The 22500-nt window shown below is 36.6% G+C and overlaps 1 protein-coding gene across 9 annotated transcripts in view; it reads right to left on the minus strand.

The window, feature by feature from the left end:
- Positions 1-22500, minus strand: part of Nup205 (nuclear pore complex protein Nup205) — a 797639-nt gene that overhangs the window by 593628 nt on the left and 181511 nt on the right. For 8 of the 9 annotated variants that reach the window (XM_067782251.1, XM_067782256.1, XM_067782249.1 and 5 more), the window contains exon 3: positions 2872-2973. The exons of the other annotated variant lie outside the window; for it this stretch is intronic. In XM_067782251.1, coding sequence (XP_067638352.1) covers positions 2872-2973 — 102 coding nt within the window. The remainder of the gene's footprint in view (positions 1-2871; positions 2974-22500) is intronic. 9 annotated transcript variants of the gene reach the window in all.

Consider the following 22500-nt stretch of genomic DNA (forward strand, 5'->3'; position numbering starts at 1 on the left):
GTTTATATTAGGTTGGCTTGTAACCCTTTGTAAAAAATACTATTCTGTTCAGATTCTGTTTTATAATTAGGTAATTTGAAATCATTTCTTTGTCTTGTATTTCTTCCATGGACATCATAATTAACTCTAATATTTGTTCTTAAATATTCAGGTAAATTTCCGGTTTTTATATTGTATATAAACTTCATCATAAAGAAAAATATTTTTTGCTTCGCGCTCATCCAATTAACGTTTGTTTAAGATGAATCGCATAGCTTTATTCTGCATGTTTTGCAATTTATCGATTTGCGAATCTTTCATAACAAATAAAATTGTAGAGCAATATAAAAAGCAAGGTTCAACAATAGATCGATATAATTTAGTTTTATAATAATTACTTAGGTTTTTGCAGGTTCTTTGCATAAACCATATTTTAGTTGCTATTTTATTTGTTATATAAGCGACATGGGTGTCGAATTTTAATTTACAATCTATTACGATACCAAGGTATTTAATAGTATCTACGTTTTCAATTTCTGAATTGTTTATTTTGAGAGTACGAACATCGGAAACATTCTTTCTAGTTATTAACATGTATTTAGTTTTTTCGGTATTAAGTTTAAGTTTGTTAGCACACAACCAAATATAAAAGGCATTTAAGTCACTTTGTAATTTATTTCTTAAATCATTTTCGTTTCTACCACATCGAAATTAGTGCATCGTCAGCAAACAATTTTATTGAACTATATTTCAAAATTGATTTAATATCATTAATGTAAATATTGAATAAAAATGGAGCGAGGACAGAGCCTTGTGGAAGCCCAACCTTAATATCCACTTCATCTGACAACGATGAGCCAATGATTGTTCTTTGCTTACGGTTGCTTAGAAAACTTTTAAATCAGTCTAGCTCTAAACCTTGAATGCCTATGTCCGATATATTTTCCACTAGTATTTTTATATATATGGTTTCAAAAGCTCTTTTAAGATCAACAAAAACTGCTAAAATCGACATTTTATTACTAAGATCATCTTTCCATTCAGCTAAAACCATATTTAAGGCTGCTTCACAGGAATGATTTTTTCTAAAGCCTGATTGTTGAGGTATAAGTATCATATTTTTTTCTAAGTACTGTACCAATTGGTTCTTTACCACAAGTTCTAAAATTTTTTCATCGCTGGGCAATGTATTTATGGGCCGTAACTCCTCTGCTTTAATAGTATTTTTAACTTTCACTATGGGAACAATTGTTGAAGTTTTCCACATACTAGGCACTATGCAACTACTTAAACTTTCGTTCACTATTTGAGAATAGAAGAAGCCTAAATAGGGGGTTGCATCTTTCACCACACACAAAATATTTATTTAAGTTGACAGCAGTTTCCGATTCGCCATTGTATATTTGACCGTTTATTACAATCTTCTTTATTGATGTATCTTCCTTCCCCATACTTATGGCCTGTTTTAGATATTTCCACATCATTTTGCTATCATGACTATTTTTATTTATATTATATTCCATATACTTAACTTTTTTAATTTTTACCAACTGTTTGTATTTATTTTTTATATACCGGTATTCGTCCCAGTTTCCTGAGATTTGAGCCAATTTAAAAAGTTCAAATTTGAATTTGTTCATATTGGCTAGCTCGTTGTCATACCATTTATTATGTATTTTTAAATGCACTAATTTTTCTCTGGTAAGATTTTGCATGATATTTAACCCTAGAATATCATACTTATTTTTAATACGTAAACATCATACTTCGTCAAATCGACTACGGTAATATTTAAAAGGATACAAAGGATGTCTCCTGTTTAAAAAAGATGTTTAAATTTGTATTAATAAATTCTTTTGAATGTATTTTAATGAAAAAAGACAAAAACAGTTTAACTTTTTAATATTATCTATACATAAAATCAGCAAAAAAAAACATATAATTTAAGGAGAAAACCCAATAACAAAAACATGCGTCGTCGTTTCGACGAAGTATGATATTCTAGGGTTAAAATGCTATTAATTATCAGCAAAACCTTACTCTCCAAATCAATATGATCAAAATTACTGAAATCACATAGACGCAGTTGGTTAAGAAGTGGTTCATTATTATAATACTCCCATGAGGTTATTTTTCTAATACTTCTCATTTTTAATTGTGGACTACTTTTAATTTTAAATTGGATTGTTTCATGATCGTGGGAGTGATACAGCTGCCAGATCTAGAAACAGCAAGTGATTTAAGTCCTAGAAAGCGTCTAATATTTGCCAACAGGACGGATTATTTTATAACACAGGTCTTGGTTTTGGATAGGATTTTTCAGTTTGGTCGCTAAAATAAATTTCTGGTAACACTACGGACTCATTCAGTCTATGTGAGGTCCTCATGGACCGGCCAGTTCAACCTAACCTAACCCAGTGAACCCTTTTACTCAAATTAAATGGACGACAATGTTGTTTTCATGTTAAAGTTAAAAATTGCCTATTCAAAAATATACATATACGTAGACTTGGCGGTCGCCGTGGTGTGATGGTAACGTGCTCCGCCTACCACACCGAAGATCCTGGGTTCACACGGGCAAAGCAACAACAAAATATTAGAAACAAGTTTTTTCAATTATAAGAAAATTTTTCTAAGCGGGGTCACCCCTCGCCAGTGTTTGGCAAGCACTCCGGGTGTATTTCTGCCATGAAAAGCTCTCAGTGAAAACTCATCTGGCTTCCGGAATATAAGTAGGTCCTGTCCCGCCAATTTGTAGAAGAAATTAAAAGCAGCACGATGCAAATTGGAAGAAAAGCTCGGCCTAAAATCTCTTCGGAGGTTATCGCGCCCTAAATTTATTTATTTTATATACGTAGACTTTTGTAGAAAATTAAACCGATTAACACTTACCTCCTTGGATATATCAAGCTCGTCTAAAAGGCTAACGATTCTATCCAGAATATTGTAATTATTAACCAAGTTCTGGGTGAAAGTCGAAACTAGACTCGTTATCTGCAAATATGTTTAGTAAAATAATACACACGTACATTACATTTTGTTACAATCGGAATTTGAAATTGGAAAATATATATTTTTCTTTATCGTTATATTCGTTTATTTACTAGCTGACCCGAAAACAGTTGTTTTGCCATATAAAATATATCTTTTGAGTGTTAAGGTTGTTAAATGAGAAATAAAGAATGTGATGTACATAAGTGGGATGGGATGTAAATCATAACACTTTTAAGAAAATAAAGTATCTATCGTTAATTTTAATACAACATATTTCTTTAACATTTATTTCATCTAAAAATTAATTGTAAAGGAAAGTGAGAAATAAACACATGGGTGCAGGAAATTGTTTGTCCGTATGTATTTGCCAACACAAATATACTGGATGGTTTTCCCCGCGAGAAAATTTTTTCCAAGGGCCGATTTAATGAGTTAAATGTAATTTACCTTTAATTATTGATTGTGATTTAAATGCTTCTTAATATTTTTTATTCTTTACGTAGCTTATGATCTATGAAATATCATAGGCACTTGACAACACTATAGCCAAGTTCGCAACACTCACAACTTCCAGTTTTAAAATATATACATGTTTGATGATGTACTGTATTTCTAATTTTATTTATTGCTGTTTATTCGTTTGTATTTCAGTGTGGATGTAAGTGTACTTAATTTATGCTAGATTAGTCCATAAGTTTACTTTCTTATTTGATAAGTTCTTATGGGTTCCTTCTGTATGGCGAACGATAGCTCAGACGAACGATCCGTCTTTAAACGATTTCGTCTAGCAATGGTATTCTTTATCATTTTCTTTCGGATTTTACGTTTCTTACGTTATGTCAAACAGGAAGGCGAAAGCAACTGTCAAATGACATGTTTCCATCATATAACATAGTGCAAATACACTAGCTATTCATCTCTGACGCGAAACTTACCTTCTTTCCGTATTAGAGAATGAGGCCCTTAAATTATGTTAGGTGGTAGCTGCCCTGTAAATGGAAGCTCACTTCGGCAGCATAAAGGTCTGTTCTGATAATAACGGTGACGTAGCGATAGCTACTTAGAGAATCGTTAGTTTCTAATGAGATCGATCTCAACCGGATCCTACGGATATCAAAGTGAGTCATGAACGAAATGCTTTCACCTCAGATGTTGTCAAAATGAACATTGATAGATGAGCCTTAGTGAGCCCAGTTATTTCGGCAGACCTCCTGCCATCCACTTCCAGCTGGAAGGATCTTGCTACCCTGCAAGAGGTGGTGTCCGCCCAGAGCTTGCTGAGCTGAATCGAGGCCTACCTATGCAGGAGCAGACCACATGTAGCCAGCGGAGTCCCGAAATCCCTATAGCCATCTTCATCCGGTTCAATTGTATCCATGCGGGCCAAAAGATTCGCTTGGCAGTTGCCCGGGATATCACTATGGCCCGGGACCAAGATAATCTTAATCATAAAATAGTGCGATGCAATCGCAAGCAAAGTTAAATTCAAGGCCTTAATCGCCGCTTAGCTATCAGAGTAGAGGTTAAACTGCCTAGCCGCAGTAGCACTGGAAAGCATTTCATCCACCGCATGCTTAATCGCGAACACTACGGACTGATTCAGTCTATGTGAGGTCCTCATGAACCGGCCAATTCAACCATGTTTAATCGCGGCAACTTCCGCTTGGAAGTTGCTGCAGTGATCAGCCAACTTAAACATGCTGCTTACATTTAGCTCGTGACAAAAGACCCCACCAACCTTTCTGTCCAACTTCGACCCATCCGTGAACGAGATTTTAGGATTTTATTACGGCTCTGGATTTTAGGAATAATTGAAGTTACATGCTCACCCAAATTTAGATCCAGATCGAACGTCACACCCAGTATTATTGGATGTAAAACAGTCTGTAGCGTAATGCCTTCGACATGGATGTCCAATATGGTCGACATTTGTTATAGTTGTTTATTTTAATATATAGTTCATCGAGGGGTGGGCCGGGACCTGTAGCCATTATCGTGCAGTCATTGGCGTAGGGTACAATGGTGATTCCTTCTGACGGGGACCACCGTGTGTCACCCTTTGCTTAATTTTTCTGGGTTTAGATGTTACTTTCCTGAGTTGCACCGATGCCTGCCGACCAGACAGATAATTTCTGGTTCCACTTGGGACGAACCTTCCAAGTCTTGTAGTAACGTGCCGTGGTTGACTGTATAAAAAGATGTTGATAAGTCTAGCGCCACGGGTAGTGTTCCGTGGTAGGGTTTTTGATTCAATCCGCAATTTATCTATATTGTAAATAGCAGGCATGCTTAACAAACGAAACGATATCATTTCGTTACGATAATCAACGTTAATAAACGAAACAAAGTCATTTCGTTTCGTTTATTAACGTTAAGAACGCCAAATTAACGTTAATTTGACGTTCTTAACGTTAATATACGAAACGAAATGACATGTTTCGTTTATTAACGTTAATTATCGTAACGAAATGATATCGTTTCGTCTGTTAAGCATGCCTGGTAAATAGGGACCTTACTGAAATAGCGGTCGCAAGGTTCCACATTTGGTAAATGGACTTTCTAGACTTAAATATCTTGAACCCAGGCACATCTAGAAAACATTTTTATCTTAAATATTACAACGTAGTAAAGCCCGAAGCTATGCTCAAAGTTTCTGGTCACTGGGGTATCGGGAAGTTCCTTAATACTTGAAAGCAAAATTCCTAAGCTCAGAAAATTTTTTTTGAGTTTTCCAAATCCGTGGACCACCTATCATTTTTTCCCCCATTCTCATCGGGTTTCAATTCGTGTTCCAAGTTTCAAGCCTCTCCGGGAAGTTACTCAAAAGTGGATTGCAAGAATCTCCAATTTTGTAGGGAAATTGGCAGAAAAACATTAAACGGAACTAATATAAAGGAAAAAATTACTGCATAACTGTCAGCAGCCCATTAAAATTCTAATTGTCCGCTGTTGCTGTTGTGTTAACAGTGCTACGTCCCATTCAATGGGTCCGACCACTCACAAATTGTCATCAAAGTCATTTAACTGGCAGTTTCCACAGGGACGGCCCACAGGGAGGTTGGTGTTAAGAGGCGTAGGTTCCACATTACAGTTGAAAATATGGCTGGTGTCATGTGGGGGGACTACGCATGCAGGACATATATTACAATTGTCGGTGTTGATTCTGGACAAGTAAAAGTTTAACTTTTTACAGTATCCAGAACAATGTTCGGGTATTGTATATTAAGATATTGTATATATTGGCGGCCAACGTGGTGCGTTGGTAGCGTGTTCCGCTTACCACACCGAAGACCCTGGGTTCATGCCCCGGGCAAAGCAATATCAAAATTTTAGAAATAAGGTTTTTCAATTAGAAAAAAATTTTCTAAGCGGGGTCGTCCCTCGGCAGTGTTTGGCAAGCACTCCGAGTGTATTTCTGTCATAAAAAGCTCTCAGCAACTTGCAGATGCCGTTCGGAGTCGGCATAAAACAAGTAGCTCCCGTCCCGCCAATTTGTAGGAAATATTAAAAGAGGTCCACGACGCAAATTGAAAGAGAAGCTCGGCCTAAAATCTCTTCGGAGGTTATCGCGCCTTACATTAATTTTTTTAATTTATATTGATAACAGGGTTGACCGGGCGCATCCTGGCAAAGGCGTTTACCGATTTTGCGTGGATTTTGCCTATTGACTTCTTATGCTTGTCTGGATCAATCGACTGTGCTGGCAGAAGCAGGATCTCATCATAGAGCTTATTAGATGTTCCTTAACCCTCTTGGAGGAGGGGCTAGATCAAGCACTTGTTTGCTAAGGTGTCCCGGTTTTTGACAATTTACCAAAAACTGCCCATTTAGCATTTCATTGTGCTTTTTAATGGTAAGCTCTTTGGCCTCACTATATAGGTGATGTTCAGGGGTCATAAGGAGACAACCCGTGGCAGTTTTGATGGGTGCATTTTGACAGCCTGCCACTTTTCCGTATGTCTTTTAGGACCAGGCGACCAAACTGTTGACGCGTAGTAAATGAGCGGCCGGCCAGTTGCTTTGTACGTGATTAGCAACGTTTCTTTTTCTTTCCCCAAGTGCTGCCGGCAAGCGACTTGATGATTTTGTTACGGTTTTGTACCTTAGATACAATTTCGATGGCATGCGCCTTGAAGGTGAGAGTATTATCGAACGTTATCGCTAAGCTCTTTGGGTGACTGACAGTCGGTAGCATAACACCATCGACGTGAACGTCCAATATTTGCGTCATCTGTTCCTCCAAAGTCGTAAACAGGGAGGATTTTAATGGTGATAATGCCAAGTTGCGCGTGGTGAAGAAACTAGAAAAACCGGGGAGATTGCCGTTTATTTTAGAAACTAATTCATCTATTGAAGGACCAGGTTGCCATAATCGTGCAGTCGCTGGCATAGAAAATTATGTTAGCTCCTTCTGGTGGGGAAGAGAGCTTTTATATGAAGAAGTTTAACAGAAGCGGGGATAGGACACCATCCTGTGGTATCCCCTGTTGAATTATCCTAGGCTTTGAGGTTTCGTTCTTAAATTGAAACGAAGTTTGCCAACTATTCATATAATTGTTTAAACCCCCTTGCCTCAGGATCATTTGATTTTTTAGGTCGTTACAATTCAAATATTTGATGTTTTTATGTCTATGTTAATAAATTTCTTTATAATACTGCACGTATTTACTTTGTTGATGATATTATATTTTTAATATGCAAGCATATGTATGCACGAAGTGAACACTTATATATTTTAATCATATTCTGTTTCATAATAATTCTGCAATTTATTAAATATACAAATGTACATGTTAACTTTTACTATAATTTCATAAAGAAGTTTCCTTGTAAATTTGCCTAACGACCATCTACATACATATCACAGAACAGCAAAAATCGAACACAACAACGATCGATTACATTCGGCAACATGACCGTGTTCAATGATCCAACTTGCTTAAATGAACATATTCGACATTGATTTAAAATCAACCAACTTAGGGAACATACCCAAACTACGTGACCCATTTTCTACAACTTTTTATCCCCTCCCTCCCCTCGGTGACCTTCGGTAGTATATTTTAAGACCACCTCCCCCTTTAGTTTTCACGTCGTAGTTTATAAGTATGATTTTAAATTATATTTTGCTAACTTAAAAAAATTTTATTTGATTTATATTTGTTTTTATTAATTCGGCACCCGCCGCGTTACGCGAAGCGTGCGTGCATACATATAATTACAAGTTAATAATATTAAGAAGAAAAAATGTATTTAAAAACATATTCCAACAACAACTTAATTTATAAAGTCTTTTTCCTTTTTATTTCTTTTCATCTAATTCAACTTTATAAAGAATACGCTTCCAGCATCAAGCCACTGGCATACATCGTAGATTATGGGAGCAGTAGCATCGGGAGTTTCCTCAGACGTGATTATTTTTTCCTCGTCGACAGCGTCGACGTCTATCCACTCCGCGCTTTGCTCCACGATACATAAGATCTCTTTTGGTCTCCTGGAGAGGACATGTAGAGGTCGCACGCGAGACACGTCGTCCACTGCATTACCGTGCAAGTTTTTCTGATGATTGTTCATGGAAATTTTTGACGCGAAATAAATTCCACAAAAAATTTGCAAGATTTTCTAGAGATTATTGACTACGTGACAAAGCCCCAATCCCTCCCCTCCCCTCTGTGACCAGGTGTAATACCTAAAGAAACCCCTCTCACCCCTAAAGGGGTCTCGTAATTCGGCTACGCGCCCTTATTGCATGCGTGAATATAATCAATTCAGGCGTTTGCTCGTTTGCCTCAACAGCGATTACATTCATCGGAATGAAAAGGCAAATATGAAAACTCCATGCATCTGAATATTTGCATGATTCTTCTGCCCTTACGTCACGGCGACAAGCTACATATAAAAGAATATGTACCAGACAGTTGAAGCAGAATGCTCTTCTAATGAAATCCCTATTATTTTGCCTAGAAAAAGTGCGCAAACAAACGCGGAGGATCACTACCGTATACAAATTTCTATCCCATTTCTAGACTCAGCAATTCAGAATTTGGAATTACGATTCAACATTTTAAAATGTAAAAAACGCATTAAATAAATTTTTTTAAATAAATTTTTTTTCTATTCGACCAATTTCTTTCTTTTGGATTTTATATACGTATTTTTGGGTTTCGTTAATAGCCTTATAAGTGTATTTTAACTTTCTGGTTAATTATTGAGCTCAAGGCCGCAAGGATAAATAAAACACCATGTATTTTGTGGTATTATAATTTATATCATTGGTCGATATTTCGGTTTCAATCTGAAACCATCATCAGGACTAAAAAAACACAAAATATAATAACAAACATTAGGCAAACATAAAAATAGCAGGTGGATATTTTACATATGGTCATATTTCATAAACAAATACAACTTACACAAATGAATGTACCTGATCGACTGATCATATGTTCGAACAGATGAATGAACAAAGACAAAACAGGAGAAAAGGTAAACAAAATTAAAGTACAGTAAGTATAAACAACTTTTCTTAAAGCATGTACAGTCAAGTATAAACAAAATTAACAATATATGTAACAACAAACAATAAGAACAAACTTCCAAATCATCTGCTTGCTATTTTTGTTGTTTTCGCCCAAGTATGTGGGTAGCGGGATATTCGCTGTCGTATGATGAACACTGCTCAACTCACATTGTATGTTGTTGTTGTTTCAGCACTAAATTTCGATAGACGTGCGCACAGCCTTCTGTGTCAGATTTACAATTCATTCGCTTCTCATTAGGGGTGTTCATAATATGTAGCATTTCTAAAATAAAACGCTTCTTATAAATATTTTCCTTGTCCAGAATGACATTTTCAAAATCAGGGAAATGTCCAGTATCATTGCAATGGGATGACAAGACCGTCTTATTGTCCGAGACATTGTTCCTTAACTTGATGTTAGACCTGTGTCCGGAAATCCTTGTCTTTAATTTTTGTTTAGTTGTCCCAACATATACCTTTTTGCATACGTTGGACCCGTCGCCATTGCATGGAATTTGGTAGATTGTGTCGGATCTCTCATATTTCTTGATTCGGTCTTTTGTATTGCTGTAAATTTGTCTCAGTGTGTTGCTATATGAGAAAGAGATACGATACTTTTCCCTTTTATATACGTATACTTTAGATCGCATGCATAGGCTCAAAAAGCATGAATTCTACTTATTCCTGAAGCAGGTACTTCGGTTTTTTTTTTTATCAGTTTATCTATGATTAATATTACAGAAATGCGATTCTGTGGCTTTTCCTAATGTTCAAATGTTGTTGAAAATCTTGTAATCCAGTAACAACAGCAACGAACGAGATATCTTTTTCAACTCTTAGGCTGATTAATAACTATTTGAGAAATACGATGAGTGAAAATCGATTGAATGGCTGTGCATCACTAAACATCCACCGTGATCAAATTGTTACCGCTGATGAAGTTTTAGATGAAATGGCACAGAAAAGCGGACGCATGCGCTTGAGTTTTTAATGTAACCTTTTTCATATCATATTCTAAATACACGTTTTTTAATCTTAAAGCTAAAGACAACATTTTTTTTTATTTATTTAACTGAAAAAAAAATTTCGCAAACAATTTTCGAAGTTTGATAAATTTTTGTGAGTTAACTATAACTCTTCAATCTTTTTTTTTACATTACATATATGAAAACTATTTCCAAAAATTACATTATTGTGATTAGGAAACAGATTTTTTATATCGGTGCCGTCTTAACGCCCACCATTCACTTTACAACTATAGTTATTTTTTATGCTGTCATAATTTACCACCATAATAATAACACTCTGCTTTAAAATTTTATTTTTGGAGTTTTGCTTTAAGTATACCAATTTCGACATTTTTCGGTCATTTTCGGTCATTTTTCTTTTTTCGACATTTTTAAATTCGATAAAAAAAGTTGTCTGTATAAAGAGGTTTTTAACGATTCGGCCTTTTGTGTTTCGACAATTTTTTTTCGACACATCGTACGGATCCCGTGGTTGACTGTGTCAAAAACTTTTACAGGTCGAGTAGTACGAGCACCGTAATAGGGTGATTTAGTTCCAAATTAATCTGAGTGTTTATGGCGTTTAGCGAGGTGGTCGTGCTATGCATTATGCGGAAGCTATGTTGATGGGTAGCTAGGCGAAGATTCGCCGTGAAATGAGGGAGCAGGACGGTTTCCAAAGCCTTCGCTACTGGCGAAAGGAGTGATATCGGTTGATAGGACTCGCCTTAGTTAGGCCGTTTACCAGGCTTTAGTAGTGGAATTACCCTTGCCATCTTCCATTGTTCAGGAGTGACAGAGGACTTCAACGACAGGTTGAAAACATGCAGTTTATTCCCTAAGCGCCAAGGTTTTTTAGCATTAGCATAGCTATTCCGTCTGTGCCAATTGATTTATAGAGCTTGGCTTTTTGGATGACTTCTTCAACCTCTGTGGGGGTGATGGTAATGGGTGACACGTCGTGTTTATGTGACCGTGTGTTTGCACGACGTCAGGCCTTGTCTACTGAAAGATTTATTATAAATTGTCGGCAAAAGGCGCTCGCGCATTTCTTCGAATCCGATCAAGTTTTATCGCCGATAGCGATAAATACTTTGTCATTGTATTTTGTTGGATTGGAGAAGGATTTGCCGGTTGACCACAGTTTACCAACACCGCAGACCTGTTGCAGTTCTTTAGATGGTCCTCCAATTTGGCACGTTTGTGTTCATTTACCAGACGCAGAATTTCCAAGCGAGTTGTCTCGCCAGGTCACGTTCTCTTGCTAAGTTCGCAGATTCAGCCGAGAAATGCGGCACGATTACTGGTATTCTACAGGCTGAAATAGACACTGAAGAAGCTGAAGCGATGACCTTGGGTAAGGCACGCTCGTCTTGTCGGACATTAATCGGAATGAGGAGGGCAGATAAAGATTTATTTGTGAAGGTTGTGTAGCCTTCCCAGTTACCTCAGTTAGCTTTTTGAAATTAATAAAAGAGCGCTTTTCGGAGGTGATAAAATTAGCAGGTCGCTGTAGTGAAAGCAGGTGGTCAGATACTAAAGAAAGCAGCTGTCATTGTTGTTGTTGATGTAGAAGTGCTTTGCCCCATCCAATAGCCGCGGCCGATCACAAATTGTATCAATATCTTTTAACGGGAGTCCAAGGAAACTTGCAGTTTCTACAGGGGTGGACCATAGTGAGGGATGTTAGAGGAGTTGGTTCCACATTGCAATTGAAGAGGGCATACATTATGTATGTCGGGGTTGATTCTCCTCACCGTGGCCATTACCAAGGAAGAGGCACAACTTCTCGAAAAGGGCCTGAAGCACAATATCATGGACCAAAATACAGTAAGACATACGGAGAAAGCGATTGTAAATGCGGAGATCGCAATATCATTGATACCACAGGAAGAACAGGAGCATGCAATACAGATGTTCAGGGAAATCAAAAAAAAGGTGAAACCACAGGAAAGACAAAAATCGAATACAGAGGAGAAAACAATAAAGAATCTACGGAATAAACTAAGGAAAAACAATATTGTCACAACGAAAGCGGACAAAGGAAACACCACTGTGCTAATCGAAAAAGAGCAATATATATCCAAAACCGAAGATCTCATAGAGGAAATGAAATGTCGTAGAACGAGGGAGGATCCCACAGATGAATACCAAAAACAAATCAAAGTTGCTATAAAAAATGCAACAAATATAGTAGATTCTAACATGGCACATAGATTGGTCCTAATGAACCCTTCAGCTCCTCCACTGATTGCGCTACCAAAAATCCACAAGCCGGACACGCCAATGAGGTCCATCATTAATTTTAAATCGGCACCATGTTACAAATTTTCCAAATATTTAAAAACGATATTGAAAGATACTCTGGAACTAAGGAACGAATATGCAATAGCTAACACAACAGAACTAATAGAGAGACTTGAGACCGTAGAGCTGACAAGGAACAGCAAATTGGTATCTTTTGACATAAAAGATTTATACCCATCTATACCACTATCGGAGACTTTGGACATAGTTAGCTCAACAATAGTTCATAATACAAAAAACAAAGTGAAAAGTATGCAAATCACAAATACCACTTTACGTCAAAACTATTTTCAATTCGACAATAAAATATATAGACAAATAAACGGTCTTGGAATGGGAAGCCCCACATCAGCAATTCTTATGGAAGTGTTCATGCAAAATCTGGAAGAAAAGTACATACAGGAGCTGAAGTCCAAATTAGGCGTGTCATTTTATGCTAGGTACGCGGATGATATAATATGCGTTTTAACTACTAATAACGAAGAGCTTGTACTGGCGTACCTCACCAAGCAGCGTGGAAATATAAAATTTACAATGGAAACCGAAAAAGACGGAGGAATCAACTATCTAGACCTCACGATAAATATTGATAAAGAAGCCAAAAGAATTAACTATGAAATATATAGAAAGCCAACGGCCACCGACACAATAATACAAAATACTTCAAATCACCCCCAACAGCATAAAAATGCAGCATTAAGGCACTTGGTAAATAGACTTGAAAGAGCACCTCTTACACAAGAGGCATATAAGAGAGAACTTGAGGTCATATATAATATCGCTGCAAACAACGGATATAAAAAAGCACTAGTAGATAAGCTCAGAAGGAGAAATGGAGAACCAAAAAGAAATAATGAAAAGGAAAATAATAGCTGGACGACTATGACATATACTGGAAAAGCAACATATAAATTGGCAAACTTCTTTAAAAAATACAACATTAACACAGTACGATTCGAGCTCAAGGCTAGAACAATAATTTTTTTCTAATGATAATTATTGTATGATTTTTAATAATCGGGGATTGCCCATATTGCTTTTTTTTTTTTTTTTTTTTAATGTATGAAAACATTTATTTGAAGCAATTTTTTAATTTTATAATTTATTTAATAATTTGGGAAAAATTTTAAACAACGTGACATCAGGACGGACAAGGCGACAGCTGTTTCGATTATACCTTGTAAATCTCTTCAAAGCCTTTTCTCCCGGGAGTGGGAGTCGAACTCGCACCCCTACGATAGTTGAAATGGTTGTAAACGCATTCAGCTACGTCATGCCTGTTGTGAAGTCTTTCCCAATTGCCTTCTTTTTGCATATTTTAATCTTTTACACATTGCATACTTCGTATGCAATTATGTGTTAAAGCTATTCTTGGTACGACGGTTTTCAAAGAAACTTTGGTTTTGTTGCTGTTTTCGTTCTATTTATAGAACTACAACGAATTAACCAATTTTGTCTGTTTGTATGATTTTTAATAATCGGGGATTGCCCATATTGCATTTTTTTTTTTTAAATGTATGAAAACATTTATTTGAAGCAATTTTTTAATTTTATAATTTATTTAATAATTTGGGAAAAATTTTAAACAACGTGACATCAGGACGGACAAGGCGACAGCTGTTTCGATTATACCTTGTAAATCTCTTCAAAGCCTTTTCTCCCGGGAGTGGGAGTCGAACTCGCACCCCTACGATAGTTGAAATGGTTGTAAACGCATTCAGCTACGTCATGCCTGTTGTGAAGTCTTTCCCAATTGCCTTCTTTTTGCATATTTTAATCTTTTACACATTGCATACTTCGTATGCAATTATGTGTTAAAGCTATGCTTGGTACGGCGGTTTTCAAAGAAACTTTGGTTTTGTTGCTGTTTTCGTTCTATTTATAGAACTACAACGAATTAACCAATTTTGTCTGTTTGTATGATTTTTAATAATCGGGGATTGGCCATATTGCTTTTTTTTTTTTTTTTTAATGTATGAAAACATTTATTTGAAGCAATTTTTTAATTTTATAATTTATTTAATAATTTGGGAAAAATTTTAAACAACGTGACATCAGGACGGACAAGGCGACAGCTGTTTCGATTATACCTTGTAAATCTCTTCAAAGCCTTTTCTCCCGGGAGTGGGAGTCGAACTCGCACCCCTACGATAGTTGAAATGGTTGTAAACGCATTCAGCTACGTCATGCCTGTTGTGAAGTCTTTCCCAATTGCCTTCTTTTTGCATATTTTAATCTTTTACACATTGCATACTTCGTATGCAATTATGTGTTAAAGCTATGCTTGGTACGGCGGTTTTCAAAGAAACTTTGGTTTTGTTGCTGTTTTCGTTCTATTTATAGAACTACAACGAATTAACCAATTTTGTCTGTTTGTATGATTTTTAATAATCGGGGATTGCCCATATTGCTTTTTTTTTTTTTTAAATGTATGAAAACATTTATTTGAAGCAATTTTTTAATTTTATAATTTATTTAATAATTTGGGAAAAATTTTAAACAACGTGACATCAGGACGGACAAGGCGACAGCTGTTTCGATTATACCTTGTAAATCTCTTCAAAGCCTTTTCTCCCGGGAGTGGGAGTCGAACTCGCACCCCTACGATAGTTGAAATGGTTGTAAACGCATTCAGCTACGTCATGCCTGTTGTGAAGTCTTTCCCAATTGCCTTCTTTTTGCATATTTTAATCTTTTACACATTGCATACTTCGTATGCAATTATGTGTTAAAGCTATGCTTGGTACGGCGGTTTTCAAAGAAACTTTGGTTTTGTTGCTGTTTTCGTTCTATTTATAGAACTACAACGAATTAACCAATTTTGTCTGTTTGTATGATTTTTAATAATCGGGGATTGCCCATATTGCTTTTTTTGATCAGTCTGCATACTCTTGCCAGTAGGCGATTGATATCTGGCTTAGTTTTTATTCGTGATGTTCTCAATGGGACTATTGATTGTCCGTTTTTATTGCGTTGCATTGAACTCAATGTTCCAGCCAGAAACTTACGACATCATGATTTATTTGCTATTGACCTCTGCATAACCAGGTATGCTCAAAATGAACCAATTATCAGACTGCTATCGGAATTTAATTTGTTATGTAGAGAAATAAATATAGATATATTTGTAAATCGCAATGAATTTAAAGAAAAACTTTGTATGTACTATTTTCTTAGGCGACTTTAATCTACCCAATATCTCTTGGGAAAATCATAATAAAACTTTAATACCGCATAATCTCAGCTCCAGCGTCGAAATCTATGTCGTAAGCACTTTGCTCTCTCATGGTTTCCTGCAACGTAACGGAGTTCAGAATGACAATAATAAAATCCTAGATCTAATGTTTGTTACTAATAATTTAAAAGTATCATGCCATGAATGTCTATCTCCAATTTTGAATAATAGTTTTCATCATAAGGCTATTTTTCTTAGTATTATGTTTTATAGTTTCGATACCGTAAGAGATGAACCACTTGCTCGGCGTGATTACATGAGTGCCGATTATGAGTCTATAAATAATTTTTTGCACTCTTCCAATTGGGAGTTTCTGAAAAATTCCGGCTGTCCCAATACTTCTTACGAGATATTGTGTTCCATTTTTTCTGAAGCCATCTCTAATTTTGTTCCCCTAAAAAGATGCGCAGCTAAAAACAAGCCACCTTGGTTCAATCTAAGACTCTCTAACTTGAGAAATAAAAAGAATAAGGCTTTTAAGAAGTTCAAGAATTATAGTTCTGAAATCAATCGTCTTAACTTCATTCATTTAAGAAAGGAGTATGATCATCTTCATAACTTCTTATTTAGGCACTATATGTATACCGTTGAAACGAATTTAAAGTCCAATCCGAGAGGATTTTGGAAATTCATAGATTCCAGGAGGAAAACAAATGGATTCCCAACGAACTTGGAATATGATGGCGCTATCTCTGATAATACTGTCGAGTCCTGCGACTTGTTTGCAAAGTTTTTTCAGAAAGTTTATGAGAATCATAGCATTCCTATATCGCCTACATTTCATTCCATACCTTTACCTTTTATAACCTCCTTTTCAATCGCCGAAGAGGATGTACTATCCGCTATTTCATCGCTAAAGTCCAGCTCCAAACATGACTCCGAGGGATTTGCGCCTGTATTTTTCAAGCGTTGCTGCTATACTTTAGCTAATCCCATATCCCTGCTTTTCCAGCATTGTATCAATAAGGGTACTTTCCTCGACCAGTGGAAGTTATGTCACATTGTTCCGGTCTTTAAGTCTGGTGATCGTAATGATGTTTGTAATTATAGGCCTATCGTTATACAGGGGACACTGGCCAAATTGTTCGACTACATAATCCAATCAAAGTTATTTTACCATGTTCGGGATTTTATCTCTAAAGATCAACACGGCTTCTTTCCTGGAAGATCAACCTGTTCGAACTTGACCCTATTATCGAATAGTATAGTGGGTGCGTTCGGAAAGCAGGCACAACTTGATGTGATTTACACAGACTTCTCCAAAGCCTTCGATAAGGTATGTCATACCATACTTTTGCAGAAGTTACGAAGTTACGGAGTTAGTGGCATTCTCATTAATTTCTTCGCTAGTTTTCTGTCAAACAGGAAACTATTTATTAAGTTAGGGAATACAACCTCAAGACTATTTATCGACGCGTGGTCAGGTATACCTCAGGGTACTCACTGCGGACCACTGCTATTTCTTTTATTTATTAACGACCTACCGAATTGCTTTAAATTCGCTAAGTGCCTAATGTTCGCGGATGACGTCAAACTTTTTTGTACCGTTCGTGATGCAAGTGATAGCCATAAGTTACAAGTCGATCTCAATTCACTGAATCAGTGGTGCACTTTGAATTGTCTCAAACTGAACATCAATAAATGCTGTGTTGTCACCTTCTCTAGGAAGTCTAACAACATAATATTTAGTTACAATATAGACAATTGTGCTCTAGCTAGAAGTACCAAAATGAAAGATTTGGGTGTTATTTTCGACTCAAAGCTAACATTTTCTCAACACATTGACTTAATAGTATCAAAAGCTTTTTCTATGATAGGGTTCATAAGAAGAAATTCAATGGATTTCAGAGATCCTTGCACTTTAAAAGCTCTTTACATATCTCTTGTTCGAAGCAGACTAGAGTATTGTTCTCTAATATGGTGCCCATACTATGAAACCCACTCAAACAAAATCGAAAGAGTTCAAAAAGTTTTCACGAAATTTGCTCTAAGAAAGTTACCGTGGCAAGGTAATCTTCCTTCTTATATTGGTAGACGGAAACTAATGGGCTTGCAGTCCCTATATGATAGGAGAATATACTTCTCAATACTTTTTATTTATAATGTCATTAATAATAACATACACTGTGACGACTTATCTAATTTGGTCAATTTATATGACCCGCCTCGTAACTTAAGAAATAATCGCTTATTGGTAGACACATTCCACTCTACTAATTACGCCATGAACGAGCCGATTGCTAGGAGCGTTAGATTATGCAATACCTATGCAAGCGTTATTGAGTTTAATGATAGTATAAGTATATTTAAATTAAAATTATACACTATTTTTAATTGATTAACTGCGTATTATATCTAGTCTGTAAGAATTAAATTCTGTAGACTGAACTTAAATAAATAAATAAATAAATAAATAAATAAATAAATATAATTAATAACCTATGTACGTCTTAGTCTGTAAGGTTTCTAAACCATAGACTTAATAAATAAATCTAAATCTTAAGATACATTAATATTTGTAACATGATTCCCCTCGCGTAGGTTAAGTTGATAATTGGGTTGCGGAAGCTTTGGAGCTATAAAGCTTGAATCCCTGTAAATTCACTTGGAAAAGATAAACGTGAAAACTATTTAATTAATTACATGCTTGCCATTGCACACAATTTAAAATTTTACATTGTGCTACTTTTTCTTTATATGTACAAAATATCTTCCAAATATGTAAATAAACGAGAGAAATTTAATGTTTTTTCTGTAGTCTGATTACTTTCTGAATTTTGCCTTCTGAAATTTGACTTCTGAAATTTGACTTCTGAATTTTGTCTACTGAAATTTGACTTCTGAAATTTGACTTCTGAGACTTCAGTTCTGAATTTTGTCTTCCTAAAAAAAGGGTTCTGACGAATGAAAAAATGTTTCTGAATTTATGGGGGCACCCCTGCGCTGACGATGTCAATGAATTGCGAACTATGTCAGCTTTTTTTTGTTACGAGTTAAGATAGGATAGGACAGTTTTCTGTATGGTAGAAAGTGAATCCGTTATATCAAATGAATTAGAATGAGTATTAAAATTATGACACAAACACAGAAAATGTTCATTTTATTTGAAAAAAAGTTCTACACTGCCTCAAAAGAAGAGGTTTGTAATGTCTTGACACTGGTGATGGGACGTTAAAATTTACTTCGTTCAAAAGAATTGAGCTAGAAATCAATCCATTCAGAAGTTTAGCCATAAATATTACGCCTAGCAGTATTTTCAAAAATGACTTTTTGCGCTCAAACGCATAGATACGACAAGATCCCCTGGGTAAAACCAGCTTGGAAGCCAAACCGATCCAGCTATTAGATAAGTAAGGAGTGGGATACTTTGTCAAATGCTTTACTGAAATCAGTATAAATAACATCGGTGTGAAGATTTTCTCTAAATGCATTAGAAACATGAGTTGTGAATTCAAGTAGATTTTTAATGGTAAATTTGTCTTTACAGAATCCGGGTTGCGGTTCTGCAAAGTAAAAATGGAAAATGTTAGCTCATTGGCAACGATGGCTTCAAACAACTTTGGGATGGCCGACAACTTTGGAATTCCTCGATAGTTTTCTACACACGACCTACTACCACTTTTGTGAAGGGGTATGAGAAAAGATTCCATTCAAGCAGAAGGGAAAACTCCACGTTTTAGGGACAGATTGACTAAATCAGTTAGAGGCTGATAAATGTGCTCAACGCATTTTTTAAGAAAAAATACTTGTAAGATTCCTTCAAACACGTTAAATATGAAAAAAATTCATCAGGAGATATTGCTGGAATATTAATTGTGTTAAGTGAGTTGTGTTGGAATGGTTGGAATTAAATTCAGTGGAATGGTTGGACTTGAAAAATTGTGCAAAGAAATTAGCAATATCCTTATCGTCGCTAGACAAATCATCCTGGTATTTTAAAGCAGAGGGAAACCCTTTAACCCCACGTTAAGAGTTCACGAAATCATAGAAGGCTTTCGGATTGGAAGTTATTTTCCTTTTCATCTTACGTATCGTATTATAGCAATTTTTGTTTAATTCAAAATATTTATTGACTAATTTGAAGAAGCGCGATTTTCTGTTATTTAAAGACCTCAGCTCTTTATTGAAGCATATTTGGACTAGTTCGGTAGACACACGTTTTCGCTTCGGTACTGCCGTCGCCCATTCTTACTCGTGTCTTTACTTCCTTGAATTTGCCAGTTTTTAATCTCTTCGCCGTTGCATCACTTATAAAGCTCCTCGTCGCTCCCGTGTCAATCGCTGCTACCGCTTCTTCTCCGTTCACATACGTTGTTACCAATATTCGGCCCTTTGTGTATTTGAACATGTCTAATTTCTCCGAGGTTGCACTTCCGAAGACCCCATCCCTCGGCTCCAATGTGGTCTCTGGTTGTTTCCCTGTGGCTTACGACAACAATTACGAGTGAGCACGCCTATCTTACCACATGTCCCGCAAAATTTTCACCTCTTCCGCATCGTCTGCACGCCGTTCTTGTGTCTACATAATCTCGTTGTGGCTCTGACCTCTATTGTTGTTGGACGTCTATTCGCTCCTCCTGTCTTTGTTCTGCCTGGAGACACTGGTACCGATCTTCTTAACGTCGTGGTACGAATGGCCTCGCCGTTGGCCGCATTGGTTGCCTATCTGGAGCAATATTTTCATAATCGTGAGCTAAACTTGCCAGCTCCTTAAGATTTCTGACCTCGCTCCGCTTTATATATAGTTGAAACTCTCTGCGCGAGTTTCTGTAGATGCGGGTTAGTTTCTGCTCCTCGGTGTAGCCCGCACGACGCATGAGTCCTTGTAGTTCTAAGACATAATCTTTAAATAGCTCACCTTGTCGTTATACGCGCATTCGAATTTCATCTTCCAATTGCTCTAAGTAGCGGCAGCTTAGGAAGAACTTCAGGAAGTCCTTCTTGAAGGCGTCCCACTCCTGCCAATGCCGGTTGTTATTCCTATACCATACTAACGCTTTGTCCTTCAATAACTCCGGCAGCGCTTTCGGAATCGTGTTGCGGTTGATTTCGTACCCATCTGCTAGCTCCTCCACTCTTTCGATGCCTAGGGGATCTTTGCCTCCGTCGTACTTTAATCCCTTCCTTACTCTAACCATGGTCGTTGCGTATATGACATGCTGCTGAATATAATGTATCGGTGGTTGTCCGACCTCCAGCTGATTGGATGCAGCACTTGCCTGTCTATCATTTACCGGTGAATTTAAATCGCTGCTTTCTTTGATGCTTGTGGATTTGTTAACCGCGCATGCCGAATTGCCAGCTCTATTACCCGATCCCGCAAGTTATCGTTATCGTTCTCCTCTTGGATGAATGCCGCCAGTCGTTTTCTTAGCTCGTCAACCGTTCAGCTATCCTCTATCCCAAATTCTGTGCTGTAGGCTACAAGCTCCTCTCGAGTGAGGTAGTATACCCACGATACCTTTACCATTGTTCTGCTGTATATTCTCATAGTATTAACCCAGAAGTGTGTGAATCTTGTTGACCTCTTCCTCGCTGAAGCTCTTGAAGTTTATCTTAAAATTTTTATTTAAACCTGCTCGGGCGCCATACATGTGACGGACTTTTTCCTTTGGTTTGCCGGGTTTAAGGTCTCAGTCCGTCCAGCGTTCCTGAAAATAAAAATCCCTACTGGTTCTTCAAATGAATAACCCTGTTAATTTCATAAAAAAACGTTATAAATAGTTATTGGAACGAATTCAGCTTCTACTCCTAGCTTATTTCCTGGCTTTATAAGCGTGAATGAGGTAAAAAAACCCTCGGTCAATCTCTGTAGTCGAATGGAGTCAAAACTTCCAGACGAATATACTCTAGGCACAAATAAAGTAAAAAAAATCTTCAGGTGTGCTCTTGGTCGGTAGTAATAAAACCTACCGACTCGTATGCCTGTCTCCTAATCTCTCTGAATTTCAATGCGAATTCGTCGCCCTTATATACTAATTTTGCACGCAGGCAAACGGTTATTTTATAAAAAACAATTTTCATTTAGTAATATTACAATATATTGCAACCGTTATTCATTTTTTTCCATAAGTACCCATGCACCATAATACTCCTCGTTGAATCCAAATGTATTTGCATTTGCCCGCACGCCGTGTTTTGCAGCCTTCGCTTTACCTATTGTATTTGACTATTGTGTGTTTGTACCAGTGAGCTACAATTATTCATCTTTTAAGGTTATTAGTTGACTAATCAAAAAATGAGTATTAGTGCGTACACAAAGAATATCAAGCACTTATATCCACTAAAACAAATTTACATAAGCAGTTCAGTACTCAATTGTCTTATTGAGCAAGAAAGTCAACTGTGTTATACGAAAACACTAATGTGAATCAGTAAGACTAATAGTGCAATAAAATGAATGTAGTCATATCAGTCTTCTGACGCTAGCAACACAACGATGTACACGAAACTAAACT

Source organism: Eurosta solidaginis, chromosome 4 (genome assembly GCF_040869045.1).
Source record: "Eurosta solidaginis isolate ZX-2024a chromosome 4, ASM4086904v1, whole genome shotgun sequence".
NCBI lineage: Eukaryota > Metazoa > Arthropoda > Insecta > Diptera > Tephritidae > Eurosta > Eurosta solidaginis.